The sequence below is a fragment of the Suricata suricatta genome, chromosome 16 (genome assembly GCF_006229205.1).
Source record: "Suricata suricatta isolate VVHF042 chromosome 16, meerkat_22Aug2017_6uvM2_HiC, whole genome shotgun sequence".
NCBI lineage: Eukaryota > Metazoa > Chordata > Mammalia > Carnivora > Herpestidae > Suricata > Suricata suricatta.
Genome location: NC_043715.1, coordinates 43,267,383 through 43,280,057, shown reverse-complemented (window position 1 = coordinate 43,280,057; position 12,675 = coordinate 43,267,383). Strand labels below are relative to the sequence as shown.

Here is a 12,675-nt window from a genome sequence, read left to right as displayed (position 1 = left end):
CATTTATCTGCTGAAGGACAATTTGAGTTCTTTCCGACTTTCGGCTATTGGGAATAATGCTGCAGTGAACATGGCTGTACGGATACCTTTTTGAAAACCTGCTTTCAGTTCTTTTGTGTGTCTACCTAGAAGTGGAAATACTGGATCGTATGGTAATTGTTTACTCTTTTGAGGAACTGTCATTCTGTTCTTCTCAATGTCTGCATCATTTTACATTCCCTCTAGCAAGGCACAAAGATTCCAATTTCTCCATATTCTCGCCAACACTTGTTATATTCTGGGTTTTTCTTTTGATAATAGCCATCCTATTAGGTGTGAAAGGCGTCTCGTAGTTTCGGTTTGCATTTCTTTAATGATTAACGTTAAGCATCTTTTTTTGTATAATATTTTATGTATTCAGAAACGGTACATTTTTTAAATTGAGTTGTTTTATTGTTACTGAGTTGTAGGAGTTCTTTATATATTTTGATCAGATGTATGATTTGCAAATATTTTCTACCATTCTGTAGATTACCTTTCCACTCTCTTGTTAATGTCCTTTGTTGGACAAAAGTTTTTAATTTTGAGGAAGTTCAGTTTGTCTGTTCTGTTGCTTATGCTTTTAGTGTCATGTTCAGGAAATCATTGCCAAATTCAATATCATGAAGATTTTCCCTCATATTTTAAGAATTTTATAGTTTTAACTCTTTTGTTTAGGTCCTGTATCCCTTTTCAGTTAATTTTTATACATGGTGTAAAGAAAGGGTCTAACTTCATTCTTTTGCATGTGAATATCCAGTTTTCCCAGCACCATCAGATTATTTTCAGGCTTATGCTAACATATTTGTAATAGATATCCTGGTTGTTTTGAGGGTTCCCAAGATTACCCTAAAGTTCAATGATTCAGTGAAGGCATTACAAGACCCAGAAAAGCTGTTATATTCGTGTTTATGGTTTATTACAGTGAAAGGATACAGATTAAAACCAGCAAAGGGAAAATGAGCATAGGGTAGAGTCTGGAGAGACTAGGCATAAGTTTCTGGCTGCTCTCTCCCAGCGGAGCTGCAGAGAGCATTTAATTCTCTCAGAAATGATGTGTAACAGATGGCCCAAGCAATGTGTTGCCAACTAGGATGGCTTACGTAAGCCTTGGCGTCCAGAGTTTCTGCTGAGGGTCTGTCACTTAGGCGTGAGCACTCACAAAGAATAACCTTCGCTCTTTGGTCTCTAGCAGCCCCAGAGGTCAAACTGATACAACATAGCTCAAAACCCCAGCCATGCAAAAGCAGGTGTTCACTGTAAATCACATTGTTAACTATCTGGTGTAGCCTTAGGTTTCCGAGATTCCCCTATTAGGCAGGATATTCCAAGGGCTCAGAGGCGGTCTCCCAGGAGCTGGTCAAGGGCCAGTCCTTTTTTTTTTTTTAAACATGTAAGTTTTGAGAATCCCAAGCATGCTGAGGTAACTCTTTACTACACACTTGTATAAAAAGATTTGCATGTATGTGCTAGTTTATTTGTGGTAAATCCCAAAATTGAAGTGCTGAGCCAGAGGTTAAATGTATTTACAATTTTGATAGAAAGAGGTGAATTGCTGTTCAAAAATGTTAGCCCAATTTATAGTCCTACAAGAAGATAAATGAAACTGCCTGTTTTCTATTCTAACTCTTGGTTTCATCTCAGGTCATGATCTCATGATTCGTGGGTTCAAGCCCCTCAGGCTCTGCACCAACAGTGCGGAGCCTGCTTGGTATTCTCTCTCTCCCTCCCCCCACCCCTTCCCAGCTTGTGCTCAAGTTCTTTCTTTCTCTCTAAATAAATAAACTTAAGGGTCTCCTGGGTGGCTCAGTCGGTTAAGCGTCTGTCTTCGGCTCAGGTCGTAATCTCACGGTTTGTGGGTTCGAGCCCCACACCGGGTTCTGTGCTGACAGCTCAGAGTGTGGAGCCTGTTTCAGATTCTGTATCTCCCTCTCTCTCTGACCCTACTCTGCTCTCGCTGTCTCTGTCTCTCAAATATAAATTAAAAAAAATTTTTTAATTAAAAAATAAACTTAAAAATATTTAATATGACCTAAAAAGTTGATTATGATATCTGAGCCCATCAGTTGGAAAGGTAACTTAATCCCTGTTTTCATCTGCCATCTGCTTAGCCTCTATTCCTCAAGTCAGTTGTGACTTAGGTTTCTCTAAATAGATACCCTGTATCCTGCTAACATGATATTGTGACAGTCATCTTGCTGGGAAGATTGAGAGACCCATGGCTCTTTTGCACTTTTTGCCCAGCCACATTCTATGTATGCTTTGTGAAAAATCAACTTTATTGAAGTATAATTTAAATTTTGCACCTTTGTCAAAAAATCATTTGAGTACATATAAGTATACTTATGGATTCTAATCTCCAGTCTGTTCTGTATATTTTTACCCCAATACAACACTGCCCTTTAATTTTTTTAATGTTTTTTAAAATTTATTTTTGAGAGACAGAGAGAGACAGCGTGAGCAGGGGAGGGTCAGAGAGAGAGGGAGACACAGAATCTGAAGCAGGCTCCAGGCTCCAAGCTAGCTGTCAGCACAGAGCCGACACGGGGCTCCAACCCACGAACCGTGAGATCATGACCTGAGCTGAAGCTGGACGCTTAACCGACTGAGCCACCCAGGCGCCCCTCCTTTTTCTCATTTGAAGGATAACTAAAAATAGTTTCCCATGACTGAGGCTCTTTATGGAGACAGTGCCAAATGAATGCGTTTTGGATCACAGAATCTGGAATTTACTCTTTCTGTACTCCAAGTTTCTTTAATGTTACTTGTATTCTTCCCTACATTTGCCTTCATTATATGTTCTACCTGTATAAAAGCATATTCTAGGGGTGGCTTAGTGGGTTGAGTGACTGACCCTGGGTCCTGGCTCAAGTCATGATCTTATGGTTTATGGGATCCAGCCCATGTCAGGCTCTGCACTGATTAGCACCATGCCTGTTTGGGATTCTCTCTCCATCTCTCATTGTCCCTCCCCTGCTCATGTGTGCATGTGTGCTTTCTCTCTCTCTGAATAAAGGTAAGAAAAATAAAAACACCTCCTAATGTTAATTTTCCATTTGTGCCTAAGACAAGAAGACTCAATGTTGATCTCCACCTTGTCTGAACAAATATTGCTCTTTTAATCTCATAGCTTAGACTGGATTATTGCTTTTCATTTATTGGTATGAGACTTCTCCCTTCATTTAAGTACTAGGTGATAATTATGATTATTAACATATTCATCAATACTATGAGGAAATATATTTTCATTGTAGTAAAGTACACATATGATTTACCATTTTAACCATTTTTGTACAGCGCAGCAGTTGTACATTCACAATGTTTTGTACCTATCACCAATATACATTTCCAAAGCTTTTTCATCATCCCAAACTGACACTGTGTACCCATTTAACAGTAACTCCACATTCCCCCACCTCAGTCTTTCAAAAATAAATGTTATCAATTTTAAATAAAAAAAATTATAGACCTTATTAATAATGGGAGTTGGAATTTTACTCTCCTAATGAAAAGTGCTTTTGTTTCACCACATGTTAGGAGCATAGTAGAATTAGGTAGGAAAAGGATTGTCATATCTTGGGCATTATAACAAAACACCACAGACTGGATGGTTTAAAAAGACATTTATTTCTTACAATTGTAGAGGCTGGGAAATCCCAAGGTCAAAGTACTGGCAAATCCTGTGAAGGTCCAATTCCTAGTATGTAGACAGCTTCTTTCTCACTGCGCTGCACTCACGTGACTTTTTGTGTATACACATGGGAAATCTCTTCCTGTTCTTATAATCTCTCTTCTACTTCTTTTAAGGATACTGTTCCCATTATGAGTGTCCCATCTTCATGACCTAATCTAAACTTAATTACTTCCTTACAGCCCCATCTCTAAACATCACACTAGAAATCAGGGCTTCAACATATGAATTCTGAGGGGCTACAAACATTTAGTCCATAATAGGGATTTTTCTTAGTCACCCTACTAACAAACTTTTTCTAATATAATATTAAGCAGGGATGTTATTCAGATTACTTTGTTCAGAACCCTCATGCTGTAGGACATGATCATAGTTTGAAGAAATGCAAAGGCACACTACAATTTGGGTCATTAAGACTTAAAATAAAAAATGTCATTTCTCCCAAAATAAATATATAAACGCAATATAACTCCAACTATCAAAGGGTTTTTGTATTTTGAGAACACAATCTTCATTTATATAGAAAGAAAATTAGAACAGCCAATAAAACTATGAGAAACAGTGAGGACTTGGTCTAATACATAGTATCAAAATACAATAAGGCTAATGTTAAATCAGTTTATCAGTTAATATGGTATTAGTATAGAAGTAGAAAAATAGATTAGTGAAACAATACAGAAATAGGTCTTGGTATAAGTTAAAATACAGGCAGTTTCAATTGAATGAGGAAAAAATCATGTGGCCAAATGACTACATAGCCGAGTCAGCTAAATAAGAAAAGGATGGTATTGGTAAGAACAACAGGCCTTTCCTACTGACGCATGTCTAGAAAGGGGACTTAGATTTGCCTTCATACCAGTTTCCTTGAAGAAACTACTACTGTAGATTCCTCATTTGTATCCTGTACCTAGATGAGGGGGGGCTGTGAATTGGCACGTAGACATGACGGCCTATTTGACCTAAGGTGTCATCAGTCTCGGGAAACCAAGGTAGCCGCCTCCCTGTGCTTAAAGTGGGTTTCTGTCTTACAATTGGGTATGCCCCATGGGCACACCATAGAGATGCAGCGGTGGGTTACAGGAAGATGTTCTGGGTGAGAACGTTAATGTTCCCAGGGCTTAGGTGAACTGCACCCATTCTGACCTTTTCTCCCCTCAGCGGTACATAGGTCCTGGAAGGTACGTTTGGTTGGGTAGTTGCAGTATTATAAAGGTGTTTTTTTCTTTTGTTGTGGTCAGGACAAAGCCAGTAATAAACCCAATGCGGGGTTAAAGCCTATTCTTTTTTTGATTGCCAGTTCAAATCTGTGATTGCTGCTGGTGGACACTGCAGATTGGTGTCGGAACTGTGTGACTCGATGCTGAGTAGATGGGTTATTTTAACAAATTGTGCTTGTGTAACTAGAAACCCATCTGGAAGAAAATAACAATGAACCCTCATTTTATAAGACATTAAAAAATAAATTCTGGATAGATTAAATATTTACATATTGAAAAAAGTAAAGAACTTGCAAGAAAACCTAAGAAAAATTACCTATACAATCTAAAGATTAACGTATCTTTTTAACCAACCCATAAGCTTAGAAAAAATATATATCAGGTTACACAGAAATTTAAGATCATTTTATGGAAAAAATATTTTTATGACAAAAATTGGGCAAATTCCTAATGTCTAATATATAAAGAGGTCTTCAAAACTGACAGATAAATAATCCTATAGGAAAATGAGCCAACAATACAAAAATGTACAAAGAAGAAAATCTAGGAGCAAAGTGTATACTCACCAAATAGAAATTTAAGTAGTATATTACCATCTATTGCAGGGTTAGAGGAAAGTTGTGTTTCTGAAAATGACCAATAGTATCTATTAAAACTAAAAAATAGTGTATGTTCTTTGATCTAACAATCTTTTGCCTGTAATCGATCCCCCAGAAATAAAAACATCTGAAATTTAAGGTCTGATTTTAAGAATGTTAAAAAAATTTTTTTACTGCAGTGTTTGTGGTGGCAAATAACTAGCAACAAGTTGTATCAGTAGGGAATGTCAGAGTAAATTTACAGTACAGTATCACAGGTGTTACTCTTCTTACTCTGACTATCCTAATCGTTGTGCCTTGGTAATCCTCCTAGTTTGGTCTGAATTAAGAGTTCTTAGTTGCTCTGGTGACTTCAAAGCTGCACAAACTGAAGAGTGAAACACTTAAGAAATACAAGGGGAATGCTCAAATGGAAGAAAATAGAGGATAATTTAGACTTATGTAGATAAACATATATAAACAACCCCTGGAATTTATAATCTTATCTCAAGACCAATCTTCAAAACTGCTAATAAGTGGTGTAGTACTATGGTTTATTAGCATTTCATTATTTTGTATTTAAATGAAATTGATATATTTGAAATATGTCTAAAGTTTAAATGCTGCACACTCATTTTTATCACTGTTCAAAAAGAGCACTAACAACTCTGTTATGTCAAGTTCTTGTGGAAAGGGGTCAAGTTGTTGCAGAGAGGGATCAAGTAAGCAAAAATTGGCAAAGATTTGCTTCACATAAAAGAATATTGTTTAGGTCTCAGATCTTCTTTTTTAGCACCATTTTCACTAAGAAACAAACAAACAGGATCGATTGGTTATAGTTGGCAGAATAGGGGGAAAAAAGTCTTGAGGTTAAAACTGAAAGTGAAATACAAGAGTTGAAGTTTTACTCTGTGGCAAACCTAAAAATTTAAGAGTAACTTGGTTTCTTCATTTTAAAAATATCAAATTGTTAACTTCAGTACTGGTTACGTGGACTCTTAAAATTTCTGATAAATGTTTCAGTAAAAATTAGTCTTAATATCAAGTCTCTGCATGTATTACTAAATGATGTGAGTCTTACATGTATATAAACCACCTAACTTGTTGCAGAATCCTGCTTTAATTTCTGAGTTGAGACCACACACATTAGTGATGTGACATGCAGGAGTACATTTAAATAATTTAAGCTACCATCCAATTTTCAAAAATGACTTATAGTAAAGATAAGATTTTAGCAATACATTTCATAAAATATTAGCACCTGCCTGGGATTGTGAGTCCATTATTACATGTTCTCCATGTACAGCTTTCCTACTCCTATCTTTTTTTTAATTTTTAGAAATACCACAAACAATAGAACACATATTATCAGAACCTAGAGTTAACTCACATTTTGTTATATTTAGTTGGAATCTTTTTTAAATGATAGTATTTAGATACAAAACTGAAACATCCTTTAATTACCATGCTTGGTCCCATTTCTCTTCCACCTTCTTTCTTTCTAAAGGCAACCACTTTTGGGAAATGAGTGTATATCCTTCCAATCCATTCTTCAGTTTTACATAAAAATGTTCATCCATAACTAATGCTTAATACTAGTGTTGATTTAATTCAAATTCAGAGTTAACAATTATAATGTATTCATCCCTTCAGTTTTTTCACTCTACATGATTTTTCAGGTCTTCCTGTCAATATATTTATATATATAATCGGTTATACTTAACTACTAGAGAATATTCTACTGTGTGCCTATTATCACATTGTATTTATCCACGTCACAAGCAACACACATTTGTTTCCAATTTTTTGGCTAATGTAATTCATGCTGCAATGAACATACAGATACACGACTCCCTAAGTACATGTATGTTTCTTGGGTATATGCACGTATACTCAAGAGTATGTTTTCTGGAATCTATTTTAGAAATTCTTTCCTACTGCAAGGTTTTGAAAACATTCTCCTATAAAATTCTTGTGTTACCAAGCTTTGTTTTTTGCATTCTAGTCTTTATAAAACTTTTGGATTTCATAATAAATACTTTAATGTTTCACTGTGGCAGAAATCTAATATATTTTTCCACATGAAGAGTCAGTTACCCTGAGACCATTTTTTGAATCATCCATGATTTCCCAACCAACTTGTGATACCAGCTCTATCAATTACCAATTCCCCATAAAGGCATGCATGTTTCTGAATACAATATTCTGTTTCAATCTTTGATTTCTATGAATGCATCAAGAACAAGTAATTTTCATTACATATGTAGCAAAGCATTTTAAAAATGACATTTTTGTCTCTTAATACCTCTCATATCTTTGTTTTAAGATAGGTAGGCCTTCCAGAACCATGTTGCTTAATGTCCATGACTGGATCCTTACTTCAATGAGATTGTTCCTAAAAGTACATCATTAACAATGTGGGAGTTCTGGGAGTATAGGTTTTTAAACTATGATGCTTATTAAAATTGTTAGTATTTAAGTTTTGATTTGTTGTTGAAGTATTTCTCACATTCAAGTCATTTTGTTATGAAAGGAATTTCTGGTATGCCATTAAGTATGAGTTTAGCTGAAGCTTTTCCTAAATTCAAGGCGTTCATCAAGCTTTAGTGAGTATGAATTCTCTGGTGTCTAATATGGTGGGACTTCTGGCTAAAAGCTTTTCCACATTCACTACACTGATAAGGTTTTTCTCCAGTATGGATTCTCATATGTAGAGCAAGAGTTGAGAACTGAGAGAAGGCTTTCCCACATTCATTACAACCATAGGGCTTCTCACCTGTATGGCTCCTCATATGAACAGTAAGAGAGGAGCTTTGACAGAAGGCTTTCCCACATATTTTACATTCATAAGGTTTATCCCCTGTATGAATTCTCACATGTACAATAAGTGATGTGATTCGAGAGAAGGCTTTTCCACATTTATTACATTCATAGGGTTTCTCTCCTGTATGAATATTGTGATGCTTAATGAGGTATTGCTTCTGCCTAAAGATTGTTCCACATTCATTACATTTATAGGGTTTCTCTCCAATATGAATTTTCTCATGCTCAGTGAGATTTGATTTGCCACTGAAAGCTTTCCCACATTCTTTACATATATAGGGTTTCTCTCCTGTATGACTTCTCTGGTGTCTAATGAGGCTTGACTTCTGAATGAAAGCTTTCCCACACCCTTTGCATTCATAAGGTTTCTCTCCAGTATGTATTCTTTGATGGATAATTAGGTTTTCTTTCTGGCTAAAGGCTTTTCCACATTCATTACATTTAAAGGGTTTCTTTCCACTGTGGATATTCTGATGTTTAATGAGGTATTGCTTCTGGCTGAAGGCTCTTCCACACTGATTACATTCAAATGGTTTCTCTCCTGTATGGATTTTCTCATGCTCAGTGAGATATGATTTGCCATTGAAGGCTTTTCCACATTCCTTACATGCATAGGGTTTGTTTCCAGTATGATTTCTCTGGTGTTTAATGAGACTTGACATCTGAATAGAAGCTTTCCCACATTCACAGAGTTTCTCCCCGGTATGATGATTCTGATGAGAAAGAAAGTTTCTCTTCTGACTGAAGGCTTTCCCACATTTATTACATTTATATGGTTTCTTTCCTGTATGACTTCTCAAATGTAGAGTAAGGGAGGAGACTCGAGAGAATACTTTACCACATTCAGTACATTCATGTGATTTTTCAGTATGCATTTTCTTATGCTCTACGAGGTTTTGCTTTAGGCTGAAGGTTTTCCCACATTCATTACATTCATGAGGTTTCTTTCTAGTATGAATTTGATCATGCTGAAGGAGATCTGCCTCAGGCTTAAGGCTTTCCAACATTCTTATCATGCAGGTATTTTTTCCAAGAAGAATTCTTCAGTATTTCTTGACATGTGACATAGATGAAAGCTTTTCATCAAATTCATCAATTCATAGGTTTCTCTCCAGTATTAATTCTCAGGTATCTAATGAAGTTGAATTTATGATGAAAGAACTTACATTGCTTATCTTGAGATTAGACAATTATACACTGGGATGAAACATAATATCAATTGAATTCTTAATGGTTCTTTCTTAGACAGCTTCATTTATATTTGAGTATAAATTATGTTCTGAACTCTCATGAACTAAGTCTCATACATAGAGATGTAGTCTTAAAGAGTCAACATCTGTGTTCAGAGGAAATACTTTTCTGTGAACCCTGGGTTTTCTGAGCGTTTCCTCAGCTATATTTTCATGGAGAAGGATGAGACTTAACTCTCAAGTCTTCCATGCAGAGTCTTCATCTATTTATAAATTTCCGAGACCTTTTCTAAAAGGGGGAAAAATCATTGAAAAGAGCTAATAACTGTAAAGCATTTAGTGCCTGGCATGTAGTAAACATCCAATAAAGTTGCTATCATCATCATTAACACTAACACTTTGATTTTTTCCAGTATTTTTAACAAAATTTTACTTTTTTAAAAAATATTTTATTTTTGATACAGAGAGAGACAGAGCATGAGAGGGGGAGGGGCAGAGAGAGAAGGAGAAACAGAATCTGAAGCAGGCTCCAGGCTCTGAGCTAGCGTCAGCACAGAGCCTGACACGGGGCTCGAACCCACGAACGTGAGATCTGACCTGAGCCGAAGCCGGAGGCTTAACTGACTGAGCCACCCAGGTGCCCCAACAAAATTTTAAAAATGTGGTAAATAGACTATTTCAAATCTAGTCCCCCAGTATATAGTAAAGCTTAAACATACAAATAACATTCACAGGAGCATGTAGCTTACACTGTTTTTATTTTTATTATTTTTTTAAGTTTACTTATTTTGAGAAAGAGAGAGAATATGCATGCGAGCTGGGGAAGGGCGGAGAGACAGGGAGAAAGAGAGGTTCCCAAGCAGGCTCCGCACCATCAGCACAGAGCCAAATGTGGGGCTCAAACCCATGAACTGTGAGGTCATGACATAAGCTGAAGTCAAGAGTTGGGACGCTTAACCAAATGAGCTATAGAAGAATAGAAGAATTATTAAAGAGGACATGTGGTTAAATAAGATATTTATTCTATATCGTCAGAAACTCCATTAAAATGATAGTATGAGGATGAAGGGCATATACTCATAAATACTGCAGAGGCTGAGGAGACACTGGTGGTTGAAAAGATTTAGGAAATTTTGAAAGGAAAGCAAATAACTATAAGTTAACAGCAGAATCGAGTGGCTTAAAGAAAAAACCAGAAGAAGATGCTACCTAGAAGCAAGGTAATTTGTGACACAGCTTTCATCAAAGGCTCTATAAATGGAGTGACTGGGGAAGAGGGGAAGGTGGAACTTATAAAATGATTAAAAGAAGCAGCTTATGTACCTAATTCTCCTAACTGGAAGGAAATAGGAATTTATTATCCTAAGAATAACCGGGAGGCTCCAAACTTAGTGATGATTGGCAAAGTAGATACTGAAAAGAGGGAATAAAAATTCCTGTGTAGAACAGGGTTCCAAACCCTTTCTACTGTCACTCTTTAGAAATGCTGGTGGTTGCTGGTGTCAAACAATAGAAGGGTTTTTTCTTTAAAGTTTATTTTTATTTTTTTTGAGAGAGAGAGAGCACACACAAGGGGCAGAGAGAGAATCCCAAGCAGGCTCCGCACTAATAGCACTGAGTCCCATGCAGGGGCTGAACTCACAGACCATGAGTTCATGACCTGAGCTGAATCAAAACAGACACTCAATTGAGCCACCCAGGCACCCCTGGAAGGGCTCTTTACTGGAAAAAAAAAAACAAAAAACAAAAAACCCCATGAAAACACTTACAGATATTTACTCTTGGAGTCATATAAAACAATAATCTAAATAGCTCACTAAATGCCACATAGTGAAGCCCACCATTTTACAAGCCCCAACCATGCACAAAGATTACAATAATATTTCTGGTACCTCAACGTTAAATTTTAACACAGAGCTAAAGATCACAAAAAATTGATGAAAGTCCTATTGTGAAAGCTAGATTAAAACAAATAGGAAAAAAGGAAAGGAACAAAAGAAACACATATATAACAATACTATAATTAGTATCACAGGAGGACTGAAAACAGAAAGCACTGAAATTATCAACAGAATTCTTTTTTTAAAAATTTTTTAATGTTTATTTTGGAGAGGGACAGAGTATGAGTGGGGGAGGTGCAGAGAGAGAGAGGGAGATATAGCATTTGAGGCAGGCTCCAGATTCTGAGCTGTCAGCACAGAGCCAGATGCGGGACTCGAACTCATGGACTGCGAGATCATGACCTGAGTTGAATTGGATGCTTAACTGACTGAGCCACCCAGGAGCCTCTATCAACAGAGTTCTATAAAGAAGTGCTTTTGCAAATAAACAATATGATGTTGACATAAAAAATTCAACAGCTTAGGGAAAAAAATTCCAGGAAATCTTTCAGAATAATTAAAAAAAAAAAAAGAAGGAAGAATGGAAAGAAGGAAGAAAGAAGTAATGACTGGAAAATCAGTGGGTTAGTGGAGGCATCTAGAAGGTTCAGTATCTCCTAAAGGAGTTCCAGAGAAAATATGAAGAAAAATGAATACAGGAAATTTTCTAAATCCCACATTTCATGTTAACAAGTTGATTTTATATATATATATATAATCACATAGGTAGCCACTTTCAATTCCTTTAACTGTGTCTACTGGTGTTTATTCTCACATTTTATATATCTATTTTATCTATTTTGATTTAATCATTCTAAATATATCTATATGTTTATATATATAGAAAATTATGTATGTATAAAAGATTTTATTGTCAAAAGAGTTTCTAATTTAATTTTTAAAAATGTGGTTTAATGTTTATTTATTTTTGAGAGAGAGCACAAGCAGGGGAGGAGGAGAGACAGAGAGGGAGACACAGACTCCAATGTAGGCTCCAGGCTCTGAGCTGTCAGCACAGAGCCTGATACAGGGCTCAAACCCATGAACCATGAGATCATGATCTGAGCTGAAGTCTGGCCCACAAACAGCTGAACCACCCAGGCACCCTAAAAGATTTTATTTTTAAGTCATCTTTACACCCAGAGTGGGACTCTAACTTACAAACCCGAGATCACGAATCACATGTTCAACCAAATGAGCCAGCCAGGTACCACCCCCAAGCTGATAATATTTTAGAATGATTAAATCAAAACAGGTAAAATAGATGTATGAAATGTG

At 36.3% G+C, this 12,675-nt stretch overlaps 1 protein-coding gene across 4 annotated transcripts in view; it reads right to left on the bottom strand.

Moving 5' to 3' along the window:
* Positions 1-3,626: 3,626 nt before the first annotated feature.
* ZNF260 (zinc finger protein 260) overlaps positions 3,627-12,675 on the bottom strand; it is a 52,396-nt gene continuing 43,347 nt past the window's right edge. For 3 of the 4 annotated variants that reach the window (XM_029926255.1, XM_029926254.1, XM_029926257.1), the window contains one exon: positions 3,627-9,806. In XM_029926255.1, coding sequence (XP_029782115.1) covers positions 8,108-9,343 — 1,236 coding nt within the window. In that variant the 5' untranslated portion in view covers positions 9,344-9,806 and the 3' untranslated portion in view covers positions 3,627-8,107. The remainder of the gene's footprint in view (positions 9,807-12,675) is intronic. The other variant, XM_029926258.1, reaches the window with a different exon arrangement.